The sequence below is a fragment of the Hordeum vulgare genome, chromosome 4H (genome assembly GCF_904849725.1).
Source record: "Hordeum vulgare subsp. vulgare chromosome 4H, MorexV3_pseudomolecules_assembly, whole genome shotgun sequence".
Taxonomy (NCBI): Eukaryota; Viridiplantae; Streptophyta; class Magnoliopsida; order Poales; family Poaceae; genus Hordeum; species Hordeum vulgare.
In genome coordinates this window covers 245,926,980-245,953,757 of record NC_058521.1, presented here as the reverse complement: position 1 = coordinate 245,953,757, position 26,778 = coordinate 245,926,980, and the positions used below count along the sequence as shown (strand labels likewise).

Here is a 26,778-nt window from a genome sequence, read left to right as displayed (position 1 = left end):
CGTGGCACTTGCCGCCATGACTGGAGGTGGCCGCACGACACTTTTCATGCGAGGAAAGGTTTGCTATGGGTGAATAGTAGTCTAAAAAAATACCAGAAAAATTCAGAAGAAACTAATTTTTTTTGCGACAAAGATGATCGAGTGTTCTAGGTGGGTGTAAAATTTCAGTTTTTTCTGTCCTTTTGCTATTTTCTGATTTTTTTTTCTTAAAAATCTATTTATTTTGGGTGAACAGACGTCGTCGCATCCGTGTGAACAGTGCCGTCGCCTCCAGACGCAGCGGCAGATGCCACGTGACGGTTGGCACCTCTTGCGCCACGATTCAGGAAATCTTTTATGTAAATTTTATTTAAAAAAGGTCTTTTCTAGCAATTTGATTGTGCAAATGGTCTTTTGGATAAAATCTCACAACGAGCATCCAAGCCCTTTTTAGCATTTGGGTAAAACAAAAGCGTCCCCGGAAGCCAAACCTTTCGTTTACCCCGTGGCGCCCTCGAAGCTAAAGGAAAAGCCGAACCCAACCCTAACCCTAGCCCAGAGCTCCTCGCCGGCGTCGGCGATGGAGACTATTGAGTCGGAGCCGGCACCGGAGCTTCCCGCGGAGGAGGAGATGGCGCTCATCCGAGATATCACCGCCGCGGCGGAGGCCCACGCCAAGGAGGGTGACATTTTCTTCCTCATCACAAACAGGTCCCCTGCCCGCCTCCTTCTCGTGCTTCTGTCTCGGGTTCAGCCGTCTGTCTCGCGCTTTGTTTTGAGGGACGCAGTGCGCAAGGCTGGATGCTGTTTCTTTTAGATTCTCTTGCTGCTATTGTTTGGGTGGACGGAAGGTCCTTACGGAGAACGATTTGAGGTATATTGGATGAGGACAGGAGCTGAATTTGGTGATTCTTGCCGGCGCTAGTTGCTTCTCCTAAGTTGCTGCTGGGTTTATCCGTCTAGGGTGCATAGCTGTGCAGATTCGAGGGAGGCGCTCCTTGCTATTAGTGCTACTACTGGCAGTTTTTTTTGTTTGGTTCTAGTGTCCATAGTGTGCAAAATTGCTAGTTTGAACATTTTATGACCTGGCAATCCGTTGTGAGTTAGTTCATTTTATTACCCTTTCAATCTTAGCTAGCATCCAATTTTTTGCCTAGCTATCTTCTGACCTGTTGTCATGTTATTCGGACATTTGTTCAGTATAGTCTAGGCTGCTTGTAAGATGCCTATATAACATATGAGATTATACCCTTGTTGAATGACAGGTAGCTTCTGACAACTTTCATTCTGACATACAATTGCTTTAGCTGGTCCTTTGATTTGCGTGTTATGTACTTAGCTGTACAATGTAGATAGGTGTCATCGAAACTATGTTTCTGTAGGCATGATCTGAAATACAGATTTACATAGCATTCAGATCTTATGTTTAACTGATCCCGACCTGCTGCGTCATTTTTGTATTCTTCATTTGGATCTTAAATAGGTGGTGGCAGAGTTGGATTGATTATGTTATTCAGGATTCGGCTGGTGTACCAAGTAATGGTTCTCATCATCATGAATTCGGTTCAAATACTCCTAGAAGGCCAGGAGCTATTGACAATACAAATTTGTTGGATGACATGGCATCTGAAGTCTCCGACATGCAGATTGAGCTACATGATACCTTGGCTGAAGGCCGTGATTATATATTGCTCCCTCAGCAAGTCTGGGAAAAGCTGCATAGTTGGTATGTCACGTTCGCTAGAATGTGGAATCTGATTCCGAAAATCTAATGCGACTGTGCATTTAACTACGTGATATTGTTTTTTTTATGGTTGCTACAAAGCAATGTGTCGCTGTCTGACAATATGGATCTATTGTCACTCTTGTGCCACCTTATTTGATTCTATGGACTAATTGTTCATTGGGCTGTTTACAGTGACAGTCCATCGGGTTCAAGTCCTGGAAACAACCTCTTACAGAAATGTAGGGAAAGGCTGCGTACAATAGACCCAAAGTGGTCGGACCCTTCCCCGGACCCTGCGCAAGCGGGAGCTACATGCACCGGGCTGCCCCCTACTGTAAACTAAATTCATTCACTTTATTTGTCATGCTAAGTGAAGCATCACATTTTTTGTTTCATTATGTTAGAAAGTTATGTTCAACTATTTGTTACATAACCAAATATATTTCTCTCTAAAATGATTGTATGAAGATATTGTTGAATGAATGGTTTTTGGTCACGATATCCCTGTCACGCAAATTCTTGAGAACTGAAGGCATTGTTATCTGTAGAACGATGGTTTTGGCAGCGACATATTTCATAGCCTGCGGTGGATAACTATCCGGATGTTGTTGGTTACTGGATAACAAATATGCTTAACATAATACACAAAAAGAAGTTGAAATCTTCTCTGGCAAGCGGAGCCTCCATTTTTCGTTTGCTTGTTTGACATAGTAAACTTTGAAATCTTGTTCACATCAACTTAGCTTAACTTTTTCATTATTATCAAAACCCATTAACAGGTATGGCGGAGGGCCAACACTACCAAGAAAGGCAATCAATACTGGTTTGTCTCAAACTGATCTAGCCATAGAAGTTTATCCTTTACGTCTGCAGTTACTTCTGATGCCGAAAGGAGAGCAAGCTGTAGTAAGGATAAGCAAGAAGGTATGCCCTTGTATCTTTGTCCAGTGCAAAGTATATCAATAATTTCATTTCCATTTATTCATAGTAATGAATTATGTAAATTCACATTTGACTCGATGAGTGAGAAGGGTAAGGAAGCTAGCCGAGCCTAGGAGGATTCACTTAGGTAGCTGGAACGTAGGGTCTCTGACAGGTAAGCTTCGGGAGGTAGTTGATACAACGGTAAGGAGAGGCGTTGATATCCTTTGCGTCCAAGAGACCAAATGGAGGGGACAAAAGGCGAAGAAGGTGGAGGGTACCGGCTTAAAGCTGTGATACACGAGGACGGTTGCAAACAGAAATGGAGTAGGCATCTTGATCAGCAAGAGCCTCAAGTATGGAGTGGTAGACGTCAAGAGACATGGGGACCAGATTATCCTGGTCAAGCTAGTAGTTGGGGACTTAGTTCTCAATGTTATCAGTGCGTATGCCCCGCAAGTAGGCCACAATGAGAACACCAAGACGGAGTTATGGGAAGGCTTGGAGGACATGGTTAGGAGTGTACCGATTGGCGAGAGGCTCTTCATAGGAGGAGACCTCAATGGCCACGTGGGTACATCTAACACAAGTTTTGAATGGGTGCATGGGGGATTTGGCTATGGCATCAGGAATCAAGAAGGAGAAGACGTCTTAAGCTTTGCGCTAGCCTACAACATGATCATAGCTAACACCCTCTTTAGGGCTTGTTCGGTTAATCCCTTCCACGAGGGGATTGGAGAGGATTGGGGTGGAATTTGACTTGTAGGGGATTTAATCCCTCCCAAGCCCCTCCAAACCCCTTCGATTATGAAGTAACCGAACATGGCCTTAAGAAGAGAGAATCACACAGTAGTGGGCAACACTCGAGCCAGATTAATTTCATCCTCTCGAGAAGAGAAGACATGCGTGCATGCCTAGACTGTAAGGTGATACCTGGAGAGACTGTTGTCCCTCAGCATAAGCTTGTGGTTGCTGACTTCAGCTTTCGGATTCGTGTCCAGCGGGACAAGCATGCCAAAGTCGCTAGAACAAAGTGGTGGAAGCTCAAGGGGGAGGTAGCTCAGGCGTTTGGCCCTTGGGAGGAAGGAGGTGATGCGGACAACATGTGGATGAAGATGGTGACCTGCATTCGTAAGGTGGCCTCAGAGGAGTTTGGAATGTCCAGGGAAAGTAGAAGAGAAGCTAAAGATACCTGGTGGTGGAACGATGATGTCCAGAAGGCAATTAAGAGGAAGAAAGATTGTTTCAGACTCCTATATCTGGATAAGAGTGTAGACAACATAGATAAGTACAAGATGGCAAAGACAAAGCGAGCTGTGAGTGAAGGAAGGGGTCGGGCGTATGAGGACCTCTACCAACGGTTAGGCACGAAGGAAGGCGAAAGGGACATCTATAAGATGGCCAAGATTCGAGAGAGGAAGACAGGGATGTTGACCAAATCAAGTGCATCAAGGACAGAGCAGAGCAACTCCTGGTGAAGAATGAGGAGATTAAGCATAGATGGCAGGAGTACTTTGACAAGCTGTTCAATGGGGAGAGTGAGAGCTCTACCATTGAATTGGATGACTCCTTTGATGATACTAGCAGGTGTTTTGTGCGGTGAATCCAGGAGTCGGAGGTCAAGGAGGCTTTAAAGAGGATGAGAGGAGCCAAGGCGATGGGCCCTGATTGTATCCCCATTGAGGTGTGGAGAGGCCTCGGGGACATAGCGATAGTATGGCTAACCAAACTTTTCAACCTCATTTTTCGGGCAAACAAGATGCCAGAAGAATGGAGACGGAGTATATTAGTACCAAAGAACAAAGGGGGATGTTCAGATTTGTACTAATTACCGTGAAATTAAACTAATGAGCCATACAGTGAAGCTTTGGGAGAGATTCATTGAGCACCGCTTAAGAAGAATGACAAGCGTGGCCAAAAATCAGTTTGGTTTCATGCCTGGGAGGTCGACCATGGAAGCCATTTTCTTGGTACGACAACTTATGGAGAGATATAGGGAGCAAAAGAAGGACCTGCATATGGTGTTCATTGACTTGGAGAAGACCTATGATAAGATACCGCAGAATGTTATGTGGTGGGCCTTGGAGAAACACAAAGTCCCAACAAAGTACATTATCCTCATCAAGGACATGTACGATAATGTTGTGACAAGTGTTCGAACAAGTGATAGCGACATTGACGACTTCCCAATTAAGATAAGACCGCATCAGCGGTCAGCATTGAGCCCTTATCTTTTTGCCTTGGTGACGGATGAGGTCACAAGGGATATAGAAGGAGATATCCCATGGTGTATGCTCTTTGCGGACGATGTGGTGCTAGTCGATGATAGTTGGACGGGGTCAACAGGAAGTTGGAGTTATGGAGCCAAACCTTGGAATTGGAAGGTTTTAGACTTAGTAGGACTAAGACCGAGTACATGAGGTGCACTTTTAGTACTACTAAGCACAGGAGGAGGGGGATGTTAGCCTTGTTGGGCAGGTGGTACCTTAGAAGGACACCTTTCGTTATTTGGGGTCAATGTTGCAGAAGGATGGGGATATCGATGAAGATGTGAACCATCGAATTAAAGCCGGATGGATGAAGTGGCACCAAGCTTCTGGTATTTTCTGTGACAAGAGGGTGCTACAAAAGCTAAAAGGCAAGTTCTATAGGACGGCGGTTCGACCAGCAATGTTGTATGGCGATGAGTGTTGGCCGACTAAAAGGCGACATGTGCAACAGCTAGGTGTGGCGGAGATGCGCATGTTGAGATGGATGTGTGGCCACACAAGGAAGGACCAAATCCGGAATGATGATATACGAGATAGAGTTGGGGTAGCGCCAGTTGAAGAGAAGCTTGTCTAACATCATCTGAGATGGTTTGGGCATATTCAGCGCAGGCCTCCAGAAGCCCCAGTGCATAGCGGATGGCTAAAGCATGCTGATAATGTCAAGAGAGGTCGGGGGAGACCGAACTTGATATGTAAAGAGAGATCTAAAGGATTGGAGCATCACCAAAGAACTAGCCATGGACAGGGGTGCGTGGAAGCTTGCTATCCATGTGCCAGAACCATGAGTTGGCTGCGAGATCTTATGGGTTTCGCCTCTAGACTACCCCAACTTGTTTGGGACTGAAGGCTTTGTTGTTGTTGTAATGAATTATGTAAATCATGAGATGATAGATCCTTTATACAGAAACATTTCTGTAGAATTCATGTAATGACACTACTCGTTTTAAAACTAGACTATATGAACCCTTGTGAATTAATGTAAAAACCTATAATTTGTAAACTAATGCAGGTTACAGTTGATGAACTCCGTAAGAAGGCGTGTGAGGTTTTTGATTTGGTACCAGATGAGGTAGCTGTTGTATTCGAATGCCTATTCCTATGGATTTTACTGCATGGATAGGTTTTGCTTACTCATTATGGTTGTTATTGGTAGGTGTGCATTTGGGACTACTATGGTCGAACAAAGCATGCTTTGATGGATAGCTTGGAGAAAACTCTTGATGATGCCAATATTCAAATGGATCAAGATGTGAGAACTGGACTTTACATCATTGTTGGTAGTCGTGAGCTGTTTTCAAAATATTTTTTGACTTCTACTTGTCACCTTCTGCTGGGTGGTAATGGCACTAATTTGTAATGCAATTATGTCTGTCCGTTTCCAGAGTAAATGATCCTATGAATTGTTTATATTATTATGGCAGATTCTTGTTGAAGTCACCACTGATGCAAATGGTAGTTTGGATGGTGCGTGCATGAGTTCGATCCAAGAAGATTATTTTGGAAGCGCATCAACTTCTTTGATGACAGACGCTTCAAAATCAGGATTCTCAAATGAGAATTTAGCATCACTCTGTTATGGTTCCAGAAGCCACAGCTCAAGTCTCATGCAAAGCCACAGCTCAAGTCAGTACCCGCGTTCTTCTAGTGGTGACTTGGATAATGTTCCTGGTACTGTTGGTGTGACCACCAGGGGATCTCCGTCAGGTCTTACTGGGCTACTTAACTTGGGAAACACATGTTTCATGAACAGTGCTGTACAATGTCTTGTGCACACACCAGAGTTCGCTAGATATTTTCGTGAAGATTACCACTGCGAAATTAATTGGCACAATCCTCTGGGTATGGTGGTAAGTACTCTTTCTAGCGCAACCTTGCCTTATCTGGTGAAGCAATGGGGCATACTGTTCTGCATTCAGTATAACTTGTGAGCATGATTGTATTTGTAAGAAGTACTTCTTAGTGTTGATGTAATATCCATAAAAATGTTAGATACTGAATGTGCTAAAGAAGTGAATCACGTCCTATTTAGATTTTTTAGATTCACTGAAGTTTACCTTGAATCTCTATGGGCATCGCGTACCTTCACCACTGTAGTTTTACTGCTATCGTTTATTGTGGTCCTGTACCTTCATCTTTATTGTTGTTCAAATTCATAATTTTTTCACTAAAACAAAACTCCGCCTATGCTGTCTCAACATAGCCGGTCCCAAGCCCGGGTAAAGGAGGAGGGTTGTGATAGGCTTGGCGAGCCAACGTCAAAACCCAACCACTCTTATGGAGATGAAACCCATATTTCTTTATTTTATAAGATGGTGACTTACATTCGTAAGGTGGCCTCAGAGATGTTTGGAGTGTCCAGGGGAAGTAGAAGAGAAGCTAAAGATACCTGGTGGTGGAACGATGATGTCCAGAAGGCAATTAAGGAGAAGAAAAATTGTTTCAGATGCCTATATCTGGATAGGAGTGCACACAACATAGAGAAGTACAAGATGGAAAGAAGCATGCAAAGCGAGCTGTGAGTGAAGCAAGGGGTCGGGCGTATGAGGACCTCTACCAACCGTTAGACACGACACGAAGGAAAGCGAAAGGGACATCTATAAGATGGCCAAGATCCGAGAGAGGAAGACAAGGGATGTTAACCAAATCAAGTGCATCAAGGACGGAGCAGATCAACTCCTGGTGAAGAGTGAGGAGATTAAGCATAGATGGCGGGAGTACTTTGACAAGCTGTTCAATGAGGAGAGTGAGAGCTCTACAATTGAATTGGACGACTCCTTTGATGATACTAGCCATTGAGGTGTGGAGAGGCTTCGGGGACATAGCGATAGTATGGCTAACCGAATTTTTCAACCTCATTTTTTGGGCAAACAAGATTCCAGAAGAATGGAGACGGAGTATATTAGTACCAAAGAACAAGGGGGATGTTCAAAGTTGTACTAATTACCGTGAAATTAAACTAATGAGCCATACAGTGAAGCTTTGGGAGAGATTCATTGAGCACCGCTTAAGAAGAATGACAAGCGTGGCCAAAAATCAGTTTGGTTTCATGCCTGGGAGGTCGACCATGGAAGCCATTTTCTTGGTACGACAACTTATGGAGAGATATAGGGAGCAAAAGAAGGACCTGCATATGGTGTTCATTGACTTGGAGAAGACCTATGATAAGATACCGCAGAATGTTATGTGGTGGGCCTTGGAGAAACACAAAGTCCCAACAAAGTACATTACCCTCATCAAGGACATGTACGATAATGTTGTGACAAGTGTTCGAACAAGTGATGGCGACATTGACGACTTCCCAATTAAGATAAGACCGCATCAGCGGTCAGCATTGAGCCCTTATCTTTTTGACTTGGTGATGGATGAGCTCACAAGGGATATACAAGGAGATATCCCATGGTGTATGCTCTTTGCAGATGACGTGGTGCTAGTCGATGATAGTCGGACGGGGTCAACAAGAAGTTGGAGTTATGGAGACAAACCTTGGAATTGAAAGGTTTTAGACTTAGTAGGACTAAACCTGAGTACATGAGGTGTGCTTTCAGTACTACTAGGCACGAGGAGGAGGAAGATGTTTGCCTTGATGGGCAGTTGGTGCCTCATAAGGACACCTTTCGATATTTGGGGTCAATGTTGCAGAAGGATGGGGATATTGATGAAGATGTGAACCATCGAATTAAAGCCGGATGGATGAATCGGCGCCAAGCTTGTGGCATTCTTTGTGACAAGAGAGTGCCACAAAAGCTAAAAGACAAGTTCTATAGGATGGCGGTTCGACCCGCAATGTCGTATGGTGCTGAGTGTTGGCCGACTAAAAGGCGCCAATTAGGTGTGGCGGGGATGGACATGTTGAGATGGATGTGTGGCCACACAAGGAAGGACCTAATCTGGAATGATGATATATGGGGTAGAGTTGGGGTAGCGCCGATTGAAGAGAAGCTTGTCCAACATCGTCTGAGATGGTTTGGGCATATTCAACGCAGGCTCCAGAAGCCCCAGTGCATAGCAGACGGTTAAAGTGTGTTGATAATGTCAAAAGAGCTCGGGGTAGACCAAACTTGACATGGAAAGAGTCCGTAAAGAGAGATCTGAAGGATCGGAGCATCACCAAAGAACTAGCCATGGACAGGGGTGCGTGGAAGCGTGCTATCCATGTGCCAGAACCATGAGTTGGTCGCGAGATCTTATGGGTTTCATCTCTAGCCTACCCCAACTTGTTTGGGACTAAAGGCTTTGTTGTTGTTGTTCACTAAAACAAATTTGTCAGTTCATCTTAAATATGGATGAAATTTGTGTGTTTCTGTATACCATCATCGCATCTGGCAGAGTGCACCCTTTCTGTTGTTACAGCAGCCTTGTCTTGTTTTCTTGCATATATAGTTGTGTTTAAATCAGAAGTGTTATAGTTTCTTTGCTGGAGAGACAAAATCTCATGCTTATTTCCATTGAGATCTCACATCTTTACACATTACAGTTGGTATAAATAGGTTTGTGGAATTGCTGAAGTTTTAGTGCATCAATATTGTTTGTTAATACAGAAATAAATTTGCTTTTTGTAATATGATTATATATTTTTTATGACCTCATGATCATTTGCATCTATGCGTCCTATTAATTTTACTGAGATCTGATGGTAGTCTTGTAGGGTGAACTTGCATTAGCTTTTGGAGAGCTACTGAGAAAACTTTGGGCTCCTAGCCGTACCCCAGTGTCTCCACGACCATTCAAAACAAAGCTGTCTCGGTTTGCACCTCAGTTCAGTGGGTACAACCAACACGATTCACAGGTTTGATTCTTTCGTTAGACAGATCCTTATTTGTCTGCAGTTTTTCTTAAATCTGTATCTTGATACTTCCAGGAGCTGTTGGCATTCCTCCTGGATGGACTGCATGAAGACTTGAACCGTGTGAAACATAGACCTTACTTAAAATCCAAAGATGCTGAGGGACGATCAGATGAAGAGGTTGCTGATGAGTATTGGGCAAATCACATTGCTAGAAATGATTCTATCATTGTTGATGTATGCCAGGTTAGTCTCAAATGGTCAAACCTGTATGAATTGCTTTGCTCGATGCTGTAAAGAGGTGGTTCATGGCCTTCTGATCATGTTTTAGTTTCTTGCAGTAGTTATGTATTCCCTCCGTTCCTAAATATGTCTTTTTAGAGATTTCGATATGGACTACATACGGATGTATATGAACGTATTTTAGAGTGTAGATTTGCTCATTTTGCTCCGTATGTAGTCAATATTGGGATCTGTGAAAAGACTTATATTTACGAACGAAGAGAGTATTTTTGTACCTTTGTTACTTTAAAATTTTGATTAAATTTGGATGACCCTTGGTAGAGGCTAGGGTTCTACCAGGTCTCGGACGTAGGTTGTAGGGGTGGAAGTGCGGGCTGCGAGGTTGGGGACGCCGAAGCCGGCGGTTGGGCGCCGTCGCGGCGTGAGAGAGAGAGAGGCGGCTAGGGTTTGGGGCTCCCGTCTCCCTCAGGAGACGATAACAGAATACTGTTTATTGCCTGCTTAATATCGAAGGGGTACATGTGTTTATATAGGAGGACAACCTCCACTAAACCCTAGGTAACTTGGACTCTAATATAACTTGGACTCTAAGATAGCTAAGATAACTTGGGCTAAACCCGTAACTAACTGTGCCCATTGGGCCTCCTCCGTTGGTACGTTGTACCGGTCATAACATCTCTCCCCGCCTTCTCAAACAGCTCGTCCTCGAGCTGAACATCTGGAAACTGCTGGCGGAAATCGTCGAGCTTCTCCCAAGTCGCTTCCTCCTCTGACAGGCCGGTCCACTGTACCAAGACATGCCAGACGCCGCGACGCTGCTGCGCCTGCAGCACCTTCGCCACCTGTGCGGAAGCTGGAAGGAGGCGGCCATCCGAAGTAGGAGGAAGGGCCGGCGTCGTTGCAGGAGGGTCCCCGCGGTAGGCCTTCAGTAAGCCGGCATGGAAGACGTCGTGGAGGCGAGAACCAGCTGGCAGCTCCAAGCGGTATGCGAGTGTGCCGACACGCTCCAGCACACGAAAGGGACCGGCGTAGCGAGGTCCCAATTTGCGCTTGGAGCGCTGGTCGAGAGACTGCGTGGTCCTGTGGAGGAGGCGTAGCCACACCCAATCGCCCACCGCGAACTCCGCCTCGCGATGATGAGCATCGTAGTACTTCCGAGCCAGCTGCTGTGCTTGGAGAAGACGTTGGCGCGCCTCAACCAGAATGTCGTCGCGGGTGCGGAGTAAGTCGCCCGCCGTCTCGGACCAAGCCGTCCCAGGCTCGTAAGGGAGCATCGCCGGAGGTGGGCGCCCGTAGACCACCTCGAAAGGCGTGGTGCGCACGCCAACCAGTCCACCCAAGCTCGTGGACGATAACCAGTTACACAGCGCAGGTACATGGCGATCACCTTGTTGACCACCTCGGATTGGCCGTCTGTCTGAGGGTGGAACGCCGTGCTCATGCGGAGCTTCATGCTCGCCAGTCGAAAGAGATCCCGCCAGACATGTCTCGTGAACACGGAATCACGATCGCTGACGATGGACGAAGGAAAACTGTGGAGGCGGACGATGCCGTCGAAGAAGGCCCGTGCCACGGAGGCGGCTGTATATGGATGACCCAGGGCGATGAAGTGCACGTACTTGGAGAAGCGGTCAACCACCGTGAGGATGACGGACTTGCCGCCCACCTTGGGAAGGCCCTCGATGAAGTCCATGGAAATATCCGCCCACACCTGGGAGGGTACGTCCAGCGGCTGCAGTAGACCCGCAGGTCGTAGTGTCTCCGTCTTGTTCTGCTGGCACGTCACGCACGACAGCACCCAGTTGCGGATGCACATGATAGTGCTAGCCATGGCGACGTCGTCCGCGACTTCCTCAGTGTCGCGGCGGGACAAGGCGTCAGCGACCGTGTTGAGACGGCCGGGGCGGTACTCGACGGTGAAGTTGAAGCCGAAGAGCTTGCTGATCCACTGGTGCTGCGGAACGGTGGAGAGGCGCTGGTCCAGCAAGAACTTGAGGCTGTAGTGGTCTGTGCGCACACGGAATGACCGGCCCCAAAGATAAGGCCGCCAGTGGCGCACCGCCTGAACCAGCCCAATAAGCTCGCGCTCGTAGGCCGCGAGCTTGTGATGGCGAGTGGCGAAGGTGAGCGGTCCCTCGCCCTGGTGGAGGACGGCGCCGAAGCCGATGCCAGAGGCGTCGCAGTCCACCACGAACGGCATATCAAAGTCCGACATCTGGAGGATGGGTCCCGTCGTGAGCGCCCGCTGGAGAGCTTCCAATGCCGTAGTCGCCTCCTCGTCCCAGGAGAAGGCGTTGCGTCGAAGGAGACGCGTCAGTGGCGCGGCGATGAGGCCGAAGTCCTGGATGTACTTCCGGTAGTAGCCGGCGAGGCCCAAGAAGCCGGGTGACCGCGGGGTCGGCCACGCGGCGACGGTGGCGACCTTGTCCTCGTCCATCGCTACTCCGTCCGCCGAGATGACGTGCCCCAGGTACGCGACGGAGGTCGTGCCGAACGAGCACTTCGAGCGCTTGAGGTGAAGACGGTGCGCTCGAAGCTCGTTGAAGATGATGGCCACGTGCTGTAGGTGGTCCGCCCAAGATGCACTGTAGATAAGAATGTCATCAAAGAAAACAAGCACAAAGCGGCGCAAGTATGGGCCGAGCACGTCGTTCATCAGGGCCTGGAAGGTCGCCGACGCGTTGGAGAGGCCGAACGACATCACCAGGAACTCGAAGTGGCCATGGTGAGTGCGGAACGCCGTCTTCTCGATGTCGTCAGGGTGCATGCGCACCTGATGGTAGCCCGAGCGAAGGTCGAGCTTGGTGAAGAAGCGCGCTCCGTGTAGTTCGTCCAAGAGCTCATCCACGACATGGATGGGGAACTTGTCCTTGGACGTCAGGGGTTGAGGGCGCGGTAGTCGATGCAGAAGCGCCATGTGCCGTCGGGCTTGCGCACAAGGAGCACCGGGGCGGAGAACGGCGATGTCGAAATCCGGATGATGCCCTGCACGAGCATGATCGCCACCTGACGCTCGAGCTCGTCTTTCTGCAGCTGAGGGTACAAGTACGGGCGCACGGCGACAGGTGCCGTGTCCGGCAGCAGGTGGATGCGGTGGTCACAGGGCCGCGCGGACGGGAACTTGCCGCGCCACCCCCTGGCAAGCAAGGCGGTCCCCGTTGGCTACTGTGACGCTGAACTTCTCCGAGCCCGCCGTTTGGAGTGCGAGGCGGCGCATGGCGTCCCTGGACAGGAAGTTGTGCGTCGAACCCGTGTCCACGAGCGCGGTGAGACGCTCCCCGTTGATCGTCACCGGAAGCAGCATCGTCTTTGCCGTCTTGATGCCAGCCATGGCATGAAGGGAGACGACGAAGGCGGTCGCATCGACCGGCCCGTAGGTCTTGACGCCGGCCTCGGAGAGTGTGGTGGCGTCGAGCTCCGCGGTGAGGGCCTCCACCTCCGCGTCGTCGACGGTCTCCAAGTAGAACAGGCGGGTGCATGTATGACCCGGCGCATACGGCTCGTCGCAGTTGAAGCACAGGCCCTTGCAGCGCCGCTCGAGCTGCTCGGCCGACGTCAAGCGCCGGAAGGTGCGTGTCGGCGCGGGGGCAGCCGTAGTAGTGGCCGACAGGGCGGGGCGTGTGACGCGTGTCGGGGTGGCGGCCACCGGGGCGGGGCAGGTCGGGGGACGCGTGCCGCGGCCTGGGAACGCCTGCTGCAGGGCGTTGGCGCGCTGCTCGTATGCGCGTGCGTAATACATGGCCGTTTGCAGGTCCTGGGGGTCGCGCATCTCGACGTCGATGCGGATGTGGTCGGGAAGGCCGTCGACGAAGAGCTCGGCGCGTTGGCGAGCCGTGACGTCAGGCGCATGGCAGGCCAACGTCTGGAAGCGGTCGGCGAAGTCCAGCACCGAGGTGGTGAAGGGAAGGCGACCGAGCTCGGCCAGGCGGCTCCCACGTATGGGGGGGCCGAACCGGAGGAGACACAGGTCGCGAAAGCGCTCCCACGGAGGCATCCCGCCCTTGTCCTGCTCGAGGGCGTAGTACCATGTCTGGGCGGCGCCACGGAGGTGGTAGGAGGCGATCCACGTGCGGTCGGACGCCATGGTCCGTTGCCCCCTGAAAAACTGGTCGCACTGATTGAGCCAGTTCAGGGGGTCGACGGTGCCGTCGTAGGTGGCGAACTCCAGCTTGGTGAAGCGGGTCGGCTGCTGCACGTGTGGCGAGGCCGCGTAGGCGCCCTCGTGACGACCCAGCGCGGCGGAAGGAGAGTGCTGCGGCACCACGGAGCTCCCGGCGTACGGGTCAGTGTACCCGCCGAACCCCCGAAGGTGGGGGCGGGTGGCTGCAACACCGTCGTCTGTAGCGGCGCCGTCGTGTAGGTCGGCGTGTCGATCCACGTTGGTAGCGGGGACGGCGACGGCGGCCACCGGAGGTGATCGGCAAGCCCTGGGGCGCGACGGTGGCCGGGGGCGGTGGCGCGAAGGGCGCCGCTGACGGAGGCGGTGGTGGCGGGGTTGCGTACGGAGCCTGGAGGAAAGTCCGGAGGTTCGAGACCGCCAGGGTGAGGTCGCGGATCGCCGAGGACATCTCCGCCGGGGAGAGGACGGGGGCGGCTTCGGCCGCCAGGCCTGAGGTGGCCGGCGGCGGCCGAACCTGAGGTGGCCGGCGGCGGCAACTGGTGCGGCGGCGGGGAAGGGGTGGTGGTGGGAAGGTCAAACAATCTCATCGAACCCAAGCTACCTGATACCAAATTGGTAGAGGCTAGGGTTCTACCAGGTCTCGGACGTAGGTTGTAGGGGTGGAAGTGCGGGCTACGAGGTTGGGGACGCCGGCGCCGGCGGTTGGGCGCCGTCGCGGCGTGAGAGAGAGAGAGAGGCGGCTAGGGTTTGGGGCTCCCGTCTCCTGAGGGAGACTAAACCCTAGATAACTTGGACTCTAATATAACTTGGACTCTAAAATAGCTAAGATAACTTGGGCTAAGCCCGTAACTAACCCTGCCCATTGGGTCTCCTCCGTTGGTACGTTGTACCGGTCATAACAACCCCATGATAGAGTGAAAACAGACATGAAAAAAGAAATTGATGTTAGTGCATGTTCAATAGGGCTTGCAGCTTTTGTGTTTCTGATATGCAGCAAGGTAGCATAAAGACACCCATGTTTAATGTTTCGTGAGATGGGAGTTCTGCAATAGATGTGACAGTCCCTTATTGGCTGTTTTGTATTTTGAGTTTGATTTTATGTTGTTGACGGTCAAATGCCTTCCATTGCTAGCCAATGCAGTATGTTGCTACAATGAAATACAAGTATCATGGAAAAATTAGGTGCTCCTAGGCGCACGCTTAGGCGCAAGGCGGAGGTAAAACAGGCCCTAGGCGGTGAATTAGGTGGCTGACGAGGTACTCCAATGCCGACGAGCAGTGGCGGAGCCAGGATTGAAGTAAAGCTCCGGGCCCCAAAAATAAAATCGTTGGGAGGAAAAAACTTAACGTCCATAAGGCTATAGCTCCTCAAAATATACCCCATTCAAAATATGGCTCAATTGCACGAAATTTTTAGAATTTATACTCATGCTGATCAATGCAACAAAATAAAACTACAAACAGTATGTGATATGAAAGAGTACCAAATCAATGGTTTGTTTCATCAATGCCTCCCATAACCTCATCAACGGTGGAAGAAGAGCCCACACCTTCAAGACATCAAAAGCAAAATTTCATACAAGGCATAAACATCAATTGAAACAATTATCATGATACAAATTTAAAAACTTCATTTGATTGGGCTCCACCCCGGGTGTCTTAGTTCAGAGCAGGTTATACACTGATATGAAGACCATTGTAGAATATGGTACAGATTGAAAGCCAAACCCCGAAAAGCATTAAAGAAAAATACCAAGGTGCGACAGTCAAGGAACCAACAGGGGATGGCGCGCCTGGGGGGCAAACGACGCAGATGTGGGCGGTGGCCGGGAGCAGGGGGAGTGGGTGGCGGAGACAGTCAGTGGCGTCGGTGGACGACGCCACGGTGGCCAGAAGAGGCGGTCGGTGGACGACGCCACGACGCACAAGTGGGCTGTGGCCATGGCGGCCAGAAGAGGCGGCGACGTGAGCGCTGTAGATTGATTCTATATAGGCTTACGGCGGCCCGACTCGAGCGTCTCATGTGCGTCTGTAAGTGTGAGTTAGGCTTTGGGTGATCAAGTGGCTCGCGCAGTGCGTGGCTCTTCAGTTCTTTTAGGGTGTGTTTGGTTGCTGTCATGAGGTGGAATGTCATGGGTCTGTCCCTTCATATAGCCCATTCCCATGTTTGGTTAGTCAAACGGATCAGAACCCACCAGTCCCAGAAAACGGAATATTCCCTCTATATGCGGAGCCGAGGGATACCTCCAATTCGGGCGGACGACAGGGAACGAGCGCCTCGCACGCATCCAGCCTATCCTCTCGCGACTCCCTCTCTCAGCACCGTCAACCCTCCCGCATCCCTTTCTCCCGATCTCGATCTGCCCCATCACTCCCTCTCCGGCGCCTCCATCCCTCTCTTCTCCGTCGTCTCCCCTTTGTCGTGGCGCACATCAGGATCTTGGCGGGGGTGGAGACTAGCAGCGGGGCGGCGGCTGGCAGGGGCGGCCATTTGCAGCAGGGCGGCGGCTGGCAGGGGCGGCCACTTTCAGCAGGGCGGCGACTAGCAAGGGCGGCCACTTGCAGCGGGGCGGCAACTAGCAGCTCGGCGGCGACGTAGTAGTGGCGGCCAATTGCAGCAGCGAGGCGACTTGCAGCAGGGTGGCAGGAGAGCAAGGAACGACCAGCGCAGCTCCTGCGTCTCGTTCTGCTACTAGAAGTGAAGGGAGTGTACGTTTCTTATGCTAATTTTCACGGTGAATTTATGGTCAGATTTTATTTCCTGTTTGTGCAATGTTCTTCCCTATCTCTTTTCTTATGTTGTTTGTCCAGATCCATGGCTACAAGCCAACAGTAGGCATTTTTTGATAGTATGTAACACGGGTTGCTGGATGATTTCGCATGTGAATTCATGTATGACTGATTGCTTTTGGATTTGATGGATGAACTTGCAACCTTCTTCTGAAATTTGTGTTTGGTTGATGTCATATATGTGTGATTCTTGTCACTATATGTATTGTTATGTTGTTTGTCTTTGAAATACAAATGAAATGATGCTAAAATTTTGAGTTTTATGTGGTTTTATTTTTCATTCCATCTCTCCAACCAAACACAGGAACGGAACCAACCCGTTCCGCATTTTTGTTTGTACCAAACACAGAAATGGAACGGACCCGTTCCTATGGAATGGAACCATTCCATTACGTTCCACTTGGTTGCTGAACCAAACACACTCTTAGGGCTTCGTGTGCTTCAGGCAAGCCAGCGCATCAGGCTTTGGCTTTGGGCCTATATAGAAACACCTATGTATATAATAGCCTGGTGAAATTTGCACGCCCTGGGCCTGGGCCCTGGGTGCCCGGGGCCCAGGTCCGCCCCTGCCGATGAGGCGACGACCATGGTGAAGGAGAGGTAGCTGTGGTGAAAGAGGGACTGAGGAGGGGAAGGAGATTTAGTTGCGGAGGAGGAGTTTCAGCCGCCATTAACGCGCGTGCCTGCAAGGGACTATGCAGTGGAGGAGGAGCTGCAGCTCCACCATTGGTGTGTGTCTGGAAGGGATCAGGCAAGGGAAAGAGACAGCAGAGACTAGACGGACGGTTCAGATAGAGCATAAATGGTTCGTATTGGGTTGGCAAGCTAGGGTTCCATAATGGGCCTTGTTGGGCTAGTGTTGCACAGAGGTTAGAGCCTGTATTCTTCTCTGAAAAAGGCACCCTGTCTGTACAAAATGCCTAAGCGCGCCTGCGCCTCTTAAGCAGTCATTGCACTAGGCGAGGCAGAACGCTCGTCCGCTTAAAGAAGCCTTGTGAAATAGTACAAGGTTGATACAGACAAGGCACCCAACCGCCCCTTGCTGCCTTGTCTGTACAAAATGCCTAAGCGCGCCTGCGCCTCTTAAGCAGTCATTGCACTAGGCGAGGCAGAACGCTCGTCCGCTTAAAGGAAGCCTTGTGAAATAGTACAAGGTTGATACGTCTGGCATGAAATTATGGTCTATTGATCTCTGATTTCTGGGCAGGTATTTTTGCTAAATGTTACCTTTTCATTTCCAGGGGCAATACAAGTCAACTTTGGTCTGTCCAATATGTGGAAAGGTTTCAGTGACATTTGACCCATTCATGTATCTTTCCTTACCCCTACAATTCGCTTCAACACGGAGCATGACCGTTGTGGTTTTCACTTGTGATGGGAGTGCTCCACCAATACCATACACTGTAAGTGTACCCAAGCAAGGTAGGTGCAGGGATCTTATCCAAGCACTCAGCAACGCATGCTCGCTTAGAAATGAAGAGAGACTTCTAATTGCCGAGGTTTGTTACAAAATACCCTTTTTTGAACAAGCATATGCTGCTGTATTTCATTGTGTTGGTATTTTTTTTTGTATTGTATCTGCAGATACGTAATCATAGGATCCATCTTATTCTCGAGGATCCAGTGCTTCAGCTTTCTACAATTAAAGATGATGATCACCTGGCAGTTTATAGGCTTCCAAGATTGGAAAAAAGGGCAAGTTATATTCAATTCGTGCATCGCCGTGAAGACTTGTAAGCAAAGAGAAAAAAAAGACACAAGTTACATTTTTATTCTGCTAGAGTGGTAGCTTTAGTAATTTGCTTACTTTATATGACAGCAAACATAACATATGCCATTTCCATTAACTGTTAACATGCAATAGTGGGAAAGCACTTCTTGTGCATCAAGTTCTTCTTAAATATTAGCTTTGCTTCTGTAGGGACCTTGGAAACAATAGCAGCTCAACCTCTTGGAAGCCGTATGGTGTTCCTCTTCTTGCACAAATATCTCGCAATGAAACTGTCACCGGTTCTGACATCCATGAGATGGCCCATAAAATGCTTGTGACCATGTTCAGAAATCATGTGGCACAGCATTCGGCAGTTCAAAGTTCCCTTTCCACAAGAACACAAAGTTATCACACGGACATCAGCAAACTTCAGCTACAGTTGATTGATGATAGCAACACAGTGATTGAGCAAACCGATTATGCTATCAGGGTTCCACAGTCTTCACTTGCAACTGTTATTTTTGTCAACTGGTCCAAGTTAGATCTTAAAAAGTTGAACACTAACCATTTGGAGCACCTTCCAGAGGTGTTTAAGTATGCTCCTCCCGCCAAGAGAACCCGTGGTGAACCTCTCTCGCTCTATGCATGCTTGGATGCTTTCTTGAGAGAAGAACCACTTGTTCCTGAAGAAATGTGGTTAGTTTTCAATACTGCCCCCCTGAAGATACCTTTGATGCTTGCAAATATGTTGTTCATGCAAGTCTTGCTAACTCTAGCTTAGCTGATATTCAGTTTCAGTCGACTTAGGGGTTATAGTATGTAAGTAGTGGCCGTGTTATCTGCATTTGGATTTCAGTTGATATAATCTCACTCGTAGGCTTAGGATTTAGTACTTTTATGGATAACTTGCACCATTACAAGTAGAAACATCTTATAACAGGCACATGCTATAACTGTTCCTTTCGAGTGTCTAGAATTTTAATTTAACGGAGTTATGTTTATCGAATTAGGTACTGTCCGAGGTGCAAGGAGCAAAGGCAAGCTAGTAAAAAGCTTGATTTATGGAGACTACCAGAAGTGTTAGTTATTCATTTGAAGAGATTTTCATTTAGCAGGTCAACTAAGCATAAGCTGGAAACTTTTGTTAATTTCCCAATACATGACTTGGATTTGACGAACTATATTGCTAACAAGATATCTCAGCGTCAAACTTATGAGCTGTATGCTGTTAGCAATCATTATGGTAGCATGGCGAGTGGGCATTATACCGCTTACATAAAGGTTAATTTCTACTTCATTTTTTTTAACTATTCCAAAAAAGGTTAATTTCTCACATTCTACTCCCTCCGTTTTTATATACAAGTCTACTTCATATTTTTACGTCTGAACTTTGACCATTTTATTTAAAATGTGAGTTATATGCCACAAAAAGCATGCCACTGGATGCACATTTCAAAGAACTTTTCTTTGATATATTTTTGATGACATATAAGCCATATTTTGTTGGCCAAAATTATAAGTCAAAGTATGGCATGAAAATAAAGTGGCCTTGTATACAAAAACAGAGGGAGTAATATTGTTTCCGCAATTTGAGTTTATTTCTCTGAAAGACACCACTGGTAGCTTCTTAGGGCATCTAACTTGTTATTGCATGTCCATATGTATTTGAAAGTAGGGGCTGAAGTATCATACTAACACATTGTTTTAAATTGTTGGTATTCTATCTGTAACCGCAGTTATTCCTGCAATGCTTACTTAGTTGCTCTTTCAATCCCGCTATTGTATATTTAGCAGACTTTCCTAGCTATGCTGCCTAAGCACATATATTCATTTAATCTGCATTGTCAGAGATGATAAATCGGTTATAAAAACTTATAGTACCAGTGTATCACATTGTCTTCCATAGTTCCTAGTGCTAGTTATTGTGTTATAGAGCTATTTATCTGCCTGTGTGTTTACTGTAATCTAGAGCTACTTATTTTCTTTTGTGCAGCTCTTGGATGAGAACAGGTGGTACAATTTTGATGATAGTCATGTTTCTGCCATCAATGAGGAAGAAGTGAAGTCAGGTGCAGCTTACGTGCTGTTCTACAGAAGAGTTACAGAAGCAGATGGAGCAGCAAGCAATGGAACCCAGTCATGTGTGAAACGAAGCCGCAGATCTAGCCAAAGATAATCTGAGTTGTTGCATACCTTCGCAATTTTAGAAGAACCCCTTTGGTTCCTTTTTGTGTGTGGAATTGCAAGGTTTCGGTGTGAGACCATAGGATATTGCGGCTATACAACTTGGACGGAAAAGGTGTGAGGAATACTATTAGAAGTTGGCTGCATGAATACAGATGGGGAATGCATGCGGACACAGCGAATGGTTAACTAAGTGAATATTGCTGCGGATATATAGCTTGGACAGGACGTAGGTTTGCTTGCCATGTTCATCTTTCTAGTTCTGCTTAGAAGAGAAATAAGAACGGGGCCATTGGGGAACACCGCTTTGTTCTGCTCCGATTCCAATGTGGACCACATATGAAGCAAAACAAAATAAGCGAATCTACGTTTAAAATGTCTATATACATCTTTGTGTAGGAAAATCTGTAAAAAGAAACGGAGGGCGTAGTTGATTTGAAGTTTGATCATGAATGCTTTGCCACAGGACAGTTTTACCTAACCCTAAAAAAAAGAGGACATTTTTACCTAGAAATAAGTGTATATACCCACCTTGACTTGGGCTACATAACCCCATCAACTCAAAAACAGGTTACTTAATCCCCCAAACTTTGTAATACCAGACAAAACATCCCCTAGCATCCTGATTAGTGGTTTTGCTGATGTGACAACAAGAGGAAAGCCATCACTACATTGGCGGTTTGTTGAACACTTCTTATGTGCCAAGGGACGACGGCGAAGGTCGTGGTAGCCTCCCTTGCGCCAACTACTGAGTGGCAGCTGTGAGGACGAGGCTCATGGCGGCCTCCTATGCAGCAAGTGATGGCAAGTGATGGCGGCAAGGACAAGGCTCATGGCGGCTTCCTATCTACGTGGAAAGGGTGAGGCACGTGGTGGTCTCCTATGCGTCAAGCGGCGACGGCGACGACTAGGACTCCCCATTGGCACTCTCGGTGTTTGGCGCACTTAGACAAGGGCTTCCATACACAAACCTCGGCAGGAAGATGGTTCTGGAAAAAATAATCTGTTTATACTTACATGTGGGTCACTAGACGAGGTGACGGTATATAAGTCAACCAACGAAATCAGGTCATCATGCCACGTCAACAAAACCATCTTCAAAACTAGCTTGAATGTCTCGGGGATGTTTTTGTTAGAGTAAAACGAGATTAAATGAAAGTGAATGGACGATTAGTCCTGTTTCTATTGATTCTTAAGTATATATACATTTCGAAGAGGTGCGAAGAAGAGGTGTCTGTTCGGAGGCATCCCTTCAGAACAGGTGCCCGTTGGCAATAAAGAAAGAGAAAAGACACGACTGTTCGGGGTTGGACACATCCCTTTGCTAATAAACTAATATACTAATTAGTTTCTAACACTCCCCCTTGTACAACACCGCTCCTTGAATGTTTCATCATTGAAAGCTTCTTGCATATAGATCTTCCATCTTGAGAAATCTTTCAGATAATCTTGAGAGTCTCCCCCAAAAACTCTGTGGAAAAAAAATATGAGGAGAATATAGTAAATATGTTGGTAAAACTCCTTCAAACCCAGTAGGAAAAATAAGGAGAAAATGATGCAACTTATGATGATCATTGTCTCTTGATAACTCATATGAGAAAACCTTTGAAGAAGGAGAAAACTCATTGATAAGTTTAGAGAACAATTAATATGTCTTGAGTACTTCCTTTAAAAACCCCGGTAGGGAAAATAGAAAGTATGACATATGATCTTTGAGAAGATATTGCCTCACTAAAAACCATTATGAGAAACTTGAGAGAAAACTCATAAGGGAAAAGAGTGCAATCGTACATGCCATTGAAAACTCCTTCAAAACCCAGTGGAAAAAAATACAAGGAGAAAATGATATGGCATATAAAAACACTTGTGTTTATATTTTCTCGTTAAAAACCTTTTATGAGAAACCGTTAGGAAAAACTCATCAAGGAAAAAAGAGTACAATATATGCAATCTGATGATTATTAATAGGTTATAGTTTGGGAGATTACTCCCCCTGAACTTTGCAAATATGGAGGATGTCTCATACCAATTCCATTGACATGAACATGAGATTGTGTATAATTTGTTGGATTATAACAATATTTTGTTTGCAAATTATTTCCTCAATTTTCTATAATTCGCGAGGATAAGTAATTTCCGAGCAATGTGATTTATGATATTGCTCTTCATATAACCTATAAGTATTGAGTAACACAAGTGGAAATATCTTGATAAATCAAGTTATGTGATTCTGATGAATCTGAACCACATGATTTTGAGTGTGGTTAACCATTCTACTAAGTTATGCATATTTCGCAATGCCTTGAGATAAAGCAATTATGTTAGAATGATAACTGGAAATAACCATTAAAATCCATTTATATGACTTCCATGTGAAGGCTACTCCAGCAAATTCAGTCATTGATATGGCGTCATTGGGATCAAATAAAAAGCCAATATCATTACATCATATCATGGTCATATCTTCTATTTCCTGATGAAAATATCCAAGATTTACTGTAGTCTTCAGATATAAGATGATATTACTTATATCAACCATATACCTTTTGTTGGGGGTTGCACTCCGAATAAAGATAGCAAATATAGTGTCAGGCCTGACGTAGTTTGCAAGTATATGAGTGCTTTGACATTAGTGAGATATAGAACTTCAGGTCCTAGTATCACTTCATTATCACCTCAAGGTATGAATGGATTTGTACCTTATCAAAGGTAGTATGACCATAAATGTCCTTTTTTGTTATGATATATCCACACTGAACTTCTCGTATATGTTTTGGATATATGTAGACTGATACGTATTTGTTGGGGAACGTTGCATGGGAAACAAAAAATTTTCTACGCACATGAAGACCTATCATGGTGATGTCCATCTACGAGAGGATATTTGGATCTACGTACCCTTGTAGATCGCATAGCAGGAAGCGTTAAGAAACGCGGTTGATGTAGTGGAACGTCTTCACGTCCCTCGATCAGCCCCACGAACCGTCCCACGAGCCGTCCCACGAACCGTCCCGCGATCCGTCCCACGAACTGTCCTGCGATCCGTCCCACGAACCGTCTCGCGATCCGTTGCACGAACCGTCTTGCGATCCATCTCACGATCCGTTCCGATCTAGTGCCGAACGGACGCCGCCTCCGCATTCAGCACACGTACAACTCCACGATGATCTCGGCCTTCTTGATCTAGCAAGCAAGACGAAGAAGTAGATGAGTTTTCCGGTAGCGTGACGACGCTCCGGTGGTGGTGAGGATCTATTCCTGCAGGGCTCCGCCCGAGCTCCGCAGAAATACGATCTAGAGGAAGACCTATGGTGTCTAGATCTGAGTTGCACGTGGCAAAAGTTGTCTCAAATCATCCCAAAATCACCACTATATATAGAAGGGAGGGAGAGGAGGCTGCCTTGAGGACCAAGTCCCCAAGGGGGCGCCGTCCAAGAGGGGAGTAGGACTCCTACTCCAATCCTACTCAAAATAGGATTGGAAAGTGGAGTCCTTCTCTTCCTTCCCACCTTTTTTTTCTTCCTTTGGTTTTTTCTCTATGGCGCATAGGCCTTCTTGGGCTGTCCCACCAGCCCACTAAGGGCTGGTGCGCCACCCATAAGTCCTTTGGGTTTCCCCCGGGAGGGTTGCCCCCCTCCCGGTGAACTTCCGGAACCCATTCGTCACTCTCGGTACATTCCCGGTAATGCCCGGAAACTTTCCGGTAACCAAATGAAGTCATCCTATATATCAATCTTTGTCTCCGGACCATTCCGGAAACCATCGTGACGTCCGTGTTCTCATCCGGGACTCCGAACAACATTCGGTAACCACACATATAACTCAACTATACTAAAACATTGCCGAAACTTAAGTGTGCAGACCCTGCGGGTTCGAGGATTATGTAGACATGCCCCGAGGTACTCCTCGGTCAATATACAATAGCGGGACTTGGATGCCCATATTGGATTCTAAATATTCTCCGAAGATCTTATCGGTTGGACCTCAGTGTCAAGGATTCATATAATCCCGTATGTCATTCCCTTTGTCCTTCGGTATGTTACTTGCCCGAGATTCGATCGTCGGTATTCGCATACCTATTTCAATCTCGTTACTAGCAAGTCTCTTTACTCGTTCTGTAATACAAGATCCCGTGACTTACACTTAGTCACATTGCTTGCAAGGCTTGTGTGTGATGTTGTATTACCGAGTGGGCCCCGAGATACCTCTCCGTCACACGGAGTGACAAATCCCAGTCTTGATCCATACTAACTCAACGGACACCTTCGGAGATACCTATAGAGCACCTTTATAGTCACCCAGTTACGTTGCGACGTTTGATGCACACAAGGTATTCCTCCGATGCCAGTGAGTTATATGATCTCATGGTCATAGGAACAAATACTTGACACGCAGAAAACAATAGCAATAAAACGACACGATCAATATGCTACGTTCATAGTTTTGGTTCTTGTCCATCCCATGATTCTCCTAATGATGTGATCCCGTTATCAAGTGACAACACTTGCCCATGGCCAGGAAACCTTGACCATCTTTGATCAACGAACTAGTCAACTAGAGGCTCACTAGGGACAGTGTGTTGTCTTTGTATCCACACATGTATTTGAGTTTCCAATCAATACAATTCTAGCATGGATAATAAACGATTATTATGAACAAGGAAATATAATAATAACTAATTTATTATTGCCTCTAGGGCATATTTCCAACAGTCTCCCACTTGCACTAGAGTCAATAATCTAGTTCACATCACCATGTGATTTTAACGAATCCAACACCTGGGGTCTGATCACGTCTTGCTCGTGAGAGAGGTTTTAGTCAACAGTTCTGAATCTTTCAGATTCGTGCATGCTTTACAAATCTTTTATGTCATCTTTATAGATGCTGCTACTACGTGCTATTCGGAAATACTCCAAATATCTACTCTACTATACGAATCCGTTTCACTACTCATAGTTATTCGGATTAGTGTCAAAGCTTGCATTAACGTAACTCTTTACGACGAACTCTTTAACTACCTACATAATCGAGAAAAATTCCTTAGTCCACTAGTTACTAAGGATAACTTTGACCGTTGTTCAATGATTCAATCCTGGATCACTCTCTGTACCCCTTAACAGACTTGTGGCAAGGCACACATCAAGTGCGGTACACAGCTTGGCATACTTTAGAGTCTATGGCTAAGGCATAGGGAACGACCTTCGTCCTTTCTCTTTCTTCTGTTGTGGTCGGGCTTTCGAGTCTTACTCAAATTCAGACCTTACAACACAACCAAGAACTCCTTCTTTGCCGATCCATTTTGAACTCCTTCAAAACTTGTCAAGGCATGCATTTCATTTGAAAGTTCTATTAAGCGTATTGATCTATCTCTATAGATCTTGATGCTCAATGTTCAAATAGCTCTATCCAGGTCTTCCTTTGAAAAACTCCTTTGAAACAACCTTTTATGCTTCATAGAAATTCTACATTACTTCCGATCAACAATATGTCAACCACATATACTTATTAGAAATTCTATAGTGCTCCCACTCACTTCTTTGGAAATACAAGTTTCTCATAAACCTTGTACAAACCCAAAAGCTTTGATCATCACATCAAAGTGTATATTCCAACTCCGAGATGCTTGCACCAGTCCATTGAAGGATCGCTGGAGCTTGCATACTTGTTAGTATCCTTAGGATCGAAAAACCTTCTGGTTGTATCACATACAACCTTTCCTCAAGGAAACCGTCGAGAAAACAATGTTTTGACATCCTATGTGCAATATTCACAAATAATGCAACAACTGCTAACATAATTCCAACAGACTTCTAGCATCGCTACGAGTGAGAAAGTCTCATCATAGTCAACTCCTTTGAACTTGTCGGAAACATCTTTGCGACAAATCGAGCTTTTTTAATAGTGACTTTTCACCATCATCGTCTGTCTTTATTTTAAAGATCCATCTTACTTAATAGTCCTACGACCATCAAGTACTTCTTCCAAAGTCTACACTTTGTCTTCATACATGGATCCTCTCTTGGATTTCATGGCCTCCAGCCATTTGTAGGA

General features: G+C 46.9%; 1 protein-coding gene across 1 annotated transcript; it reads left to right on the top strand.

Moving 5' to 3' along the window:
* Positions 1-436: 436 nt before the first annotated feature.
* Positions 437-21,027, top strand: LOC123448461 (ubiquitin carboxyl-terminal hydrolase 5). Its single transcript, XM_045125363.1, has 13 exons — positions 437-690; positions 1,463-1,705; positions 2,485-2,629; positions 5,906-5,965; positions 6,050-6,145; positions 6,318-6,743; positions 9,542-9,682; positions 9,755-9,925; positions 18,074-18,331; positions 18,417-18,565; positions 18,754-19,239; positions 19,554-19,824; positions 20,537-21,027. Exons 1-13 carry the CDS (start codon positions 560-562, stop codon positions 20,717-20,719), a joined length of 2,760 nt encoding a protein of 919 aa, XP_044981298.1. The 5' UTR covers positions 437-559; the 3' UTR covers positions 20,720-21,027.
* Positions 21,028-26,778: the final 5,751 nt, after the last annotated feature.

Excerpts from the sequence above, each read along its gene's own strand:
- LOC123448461 (XM_045125363.1), top strand. The coding sequence starts at position 560 with ATGGAGACTATTGAGTCGGAGCCGGCACCGGAGCTTCCCGCGGAGGAG. Across the intron at positions 6,146-6,317 it reads ATATTCAAATGGATCAAGAT|ATTCTTGTTGAAGTCACCAC; the intron begins GTGAGAACTGGA and ends TTATTATGGCAG. Across the intron at positions 9,926-18,073 it reads TCATTGTTGATGTATGCCAG|GGGCAATACAAGTCAACTTT; the intron begins GTTAGTCTCAAA and ends TTTCATTTCCAG.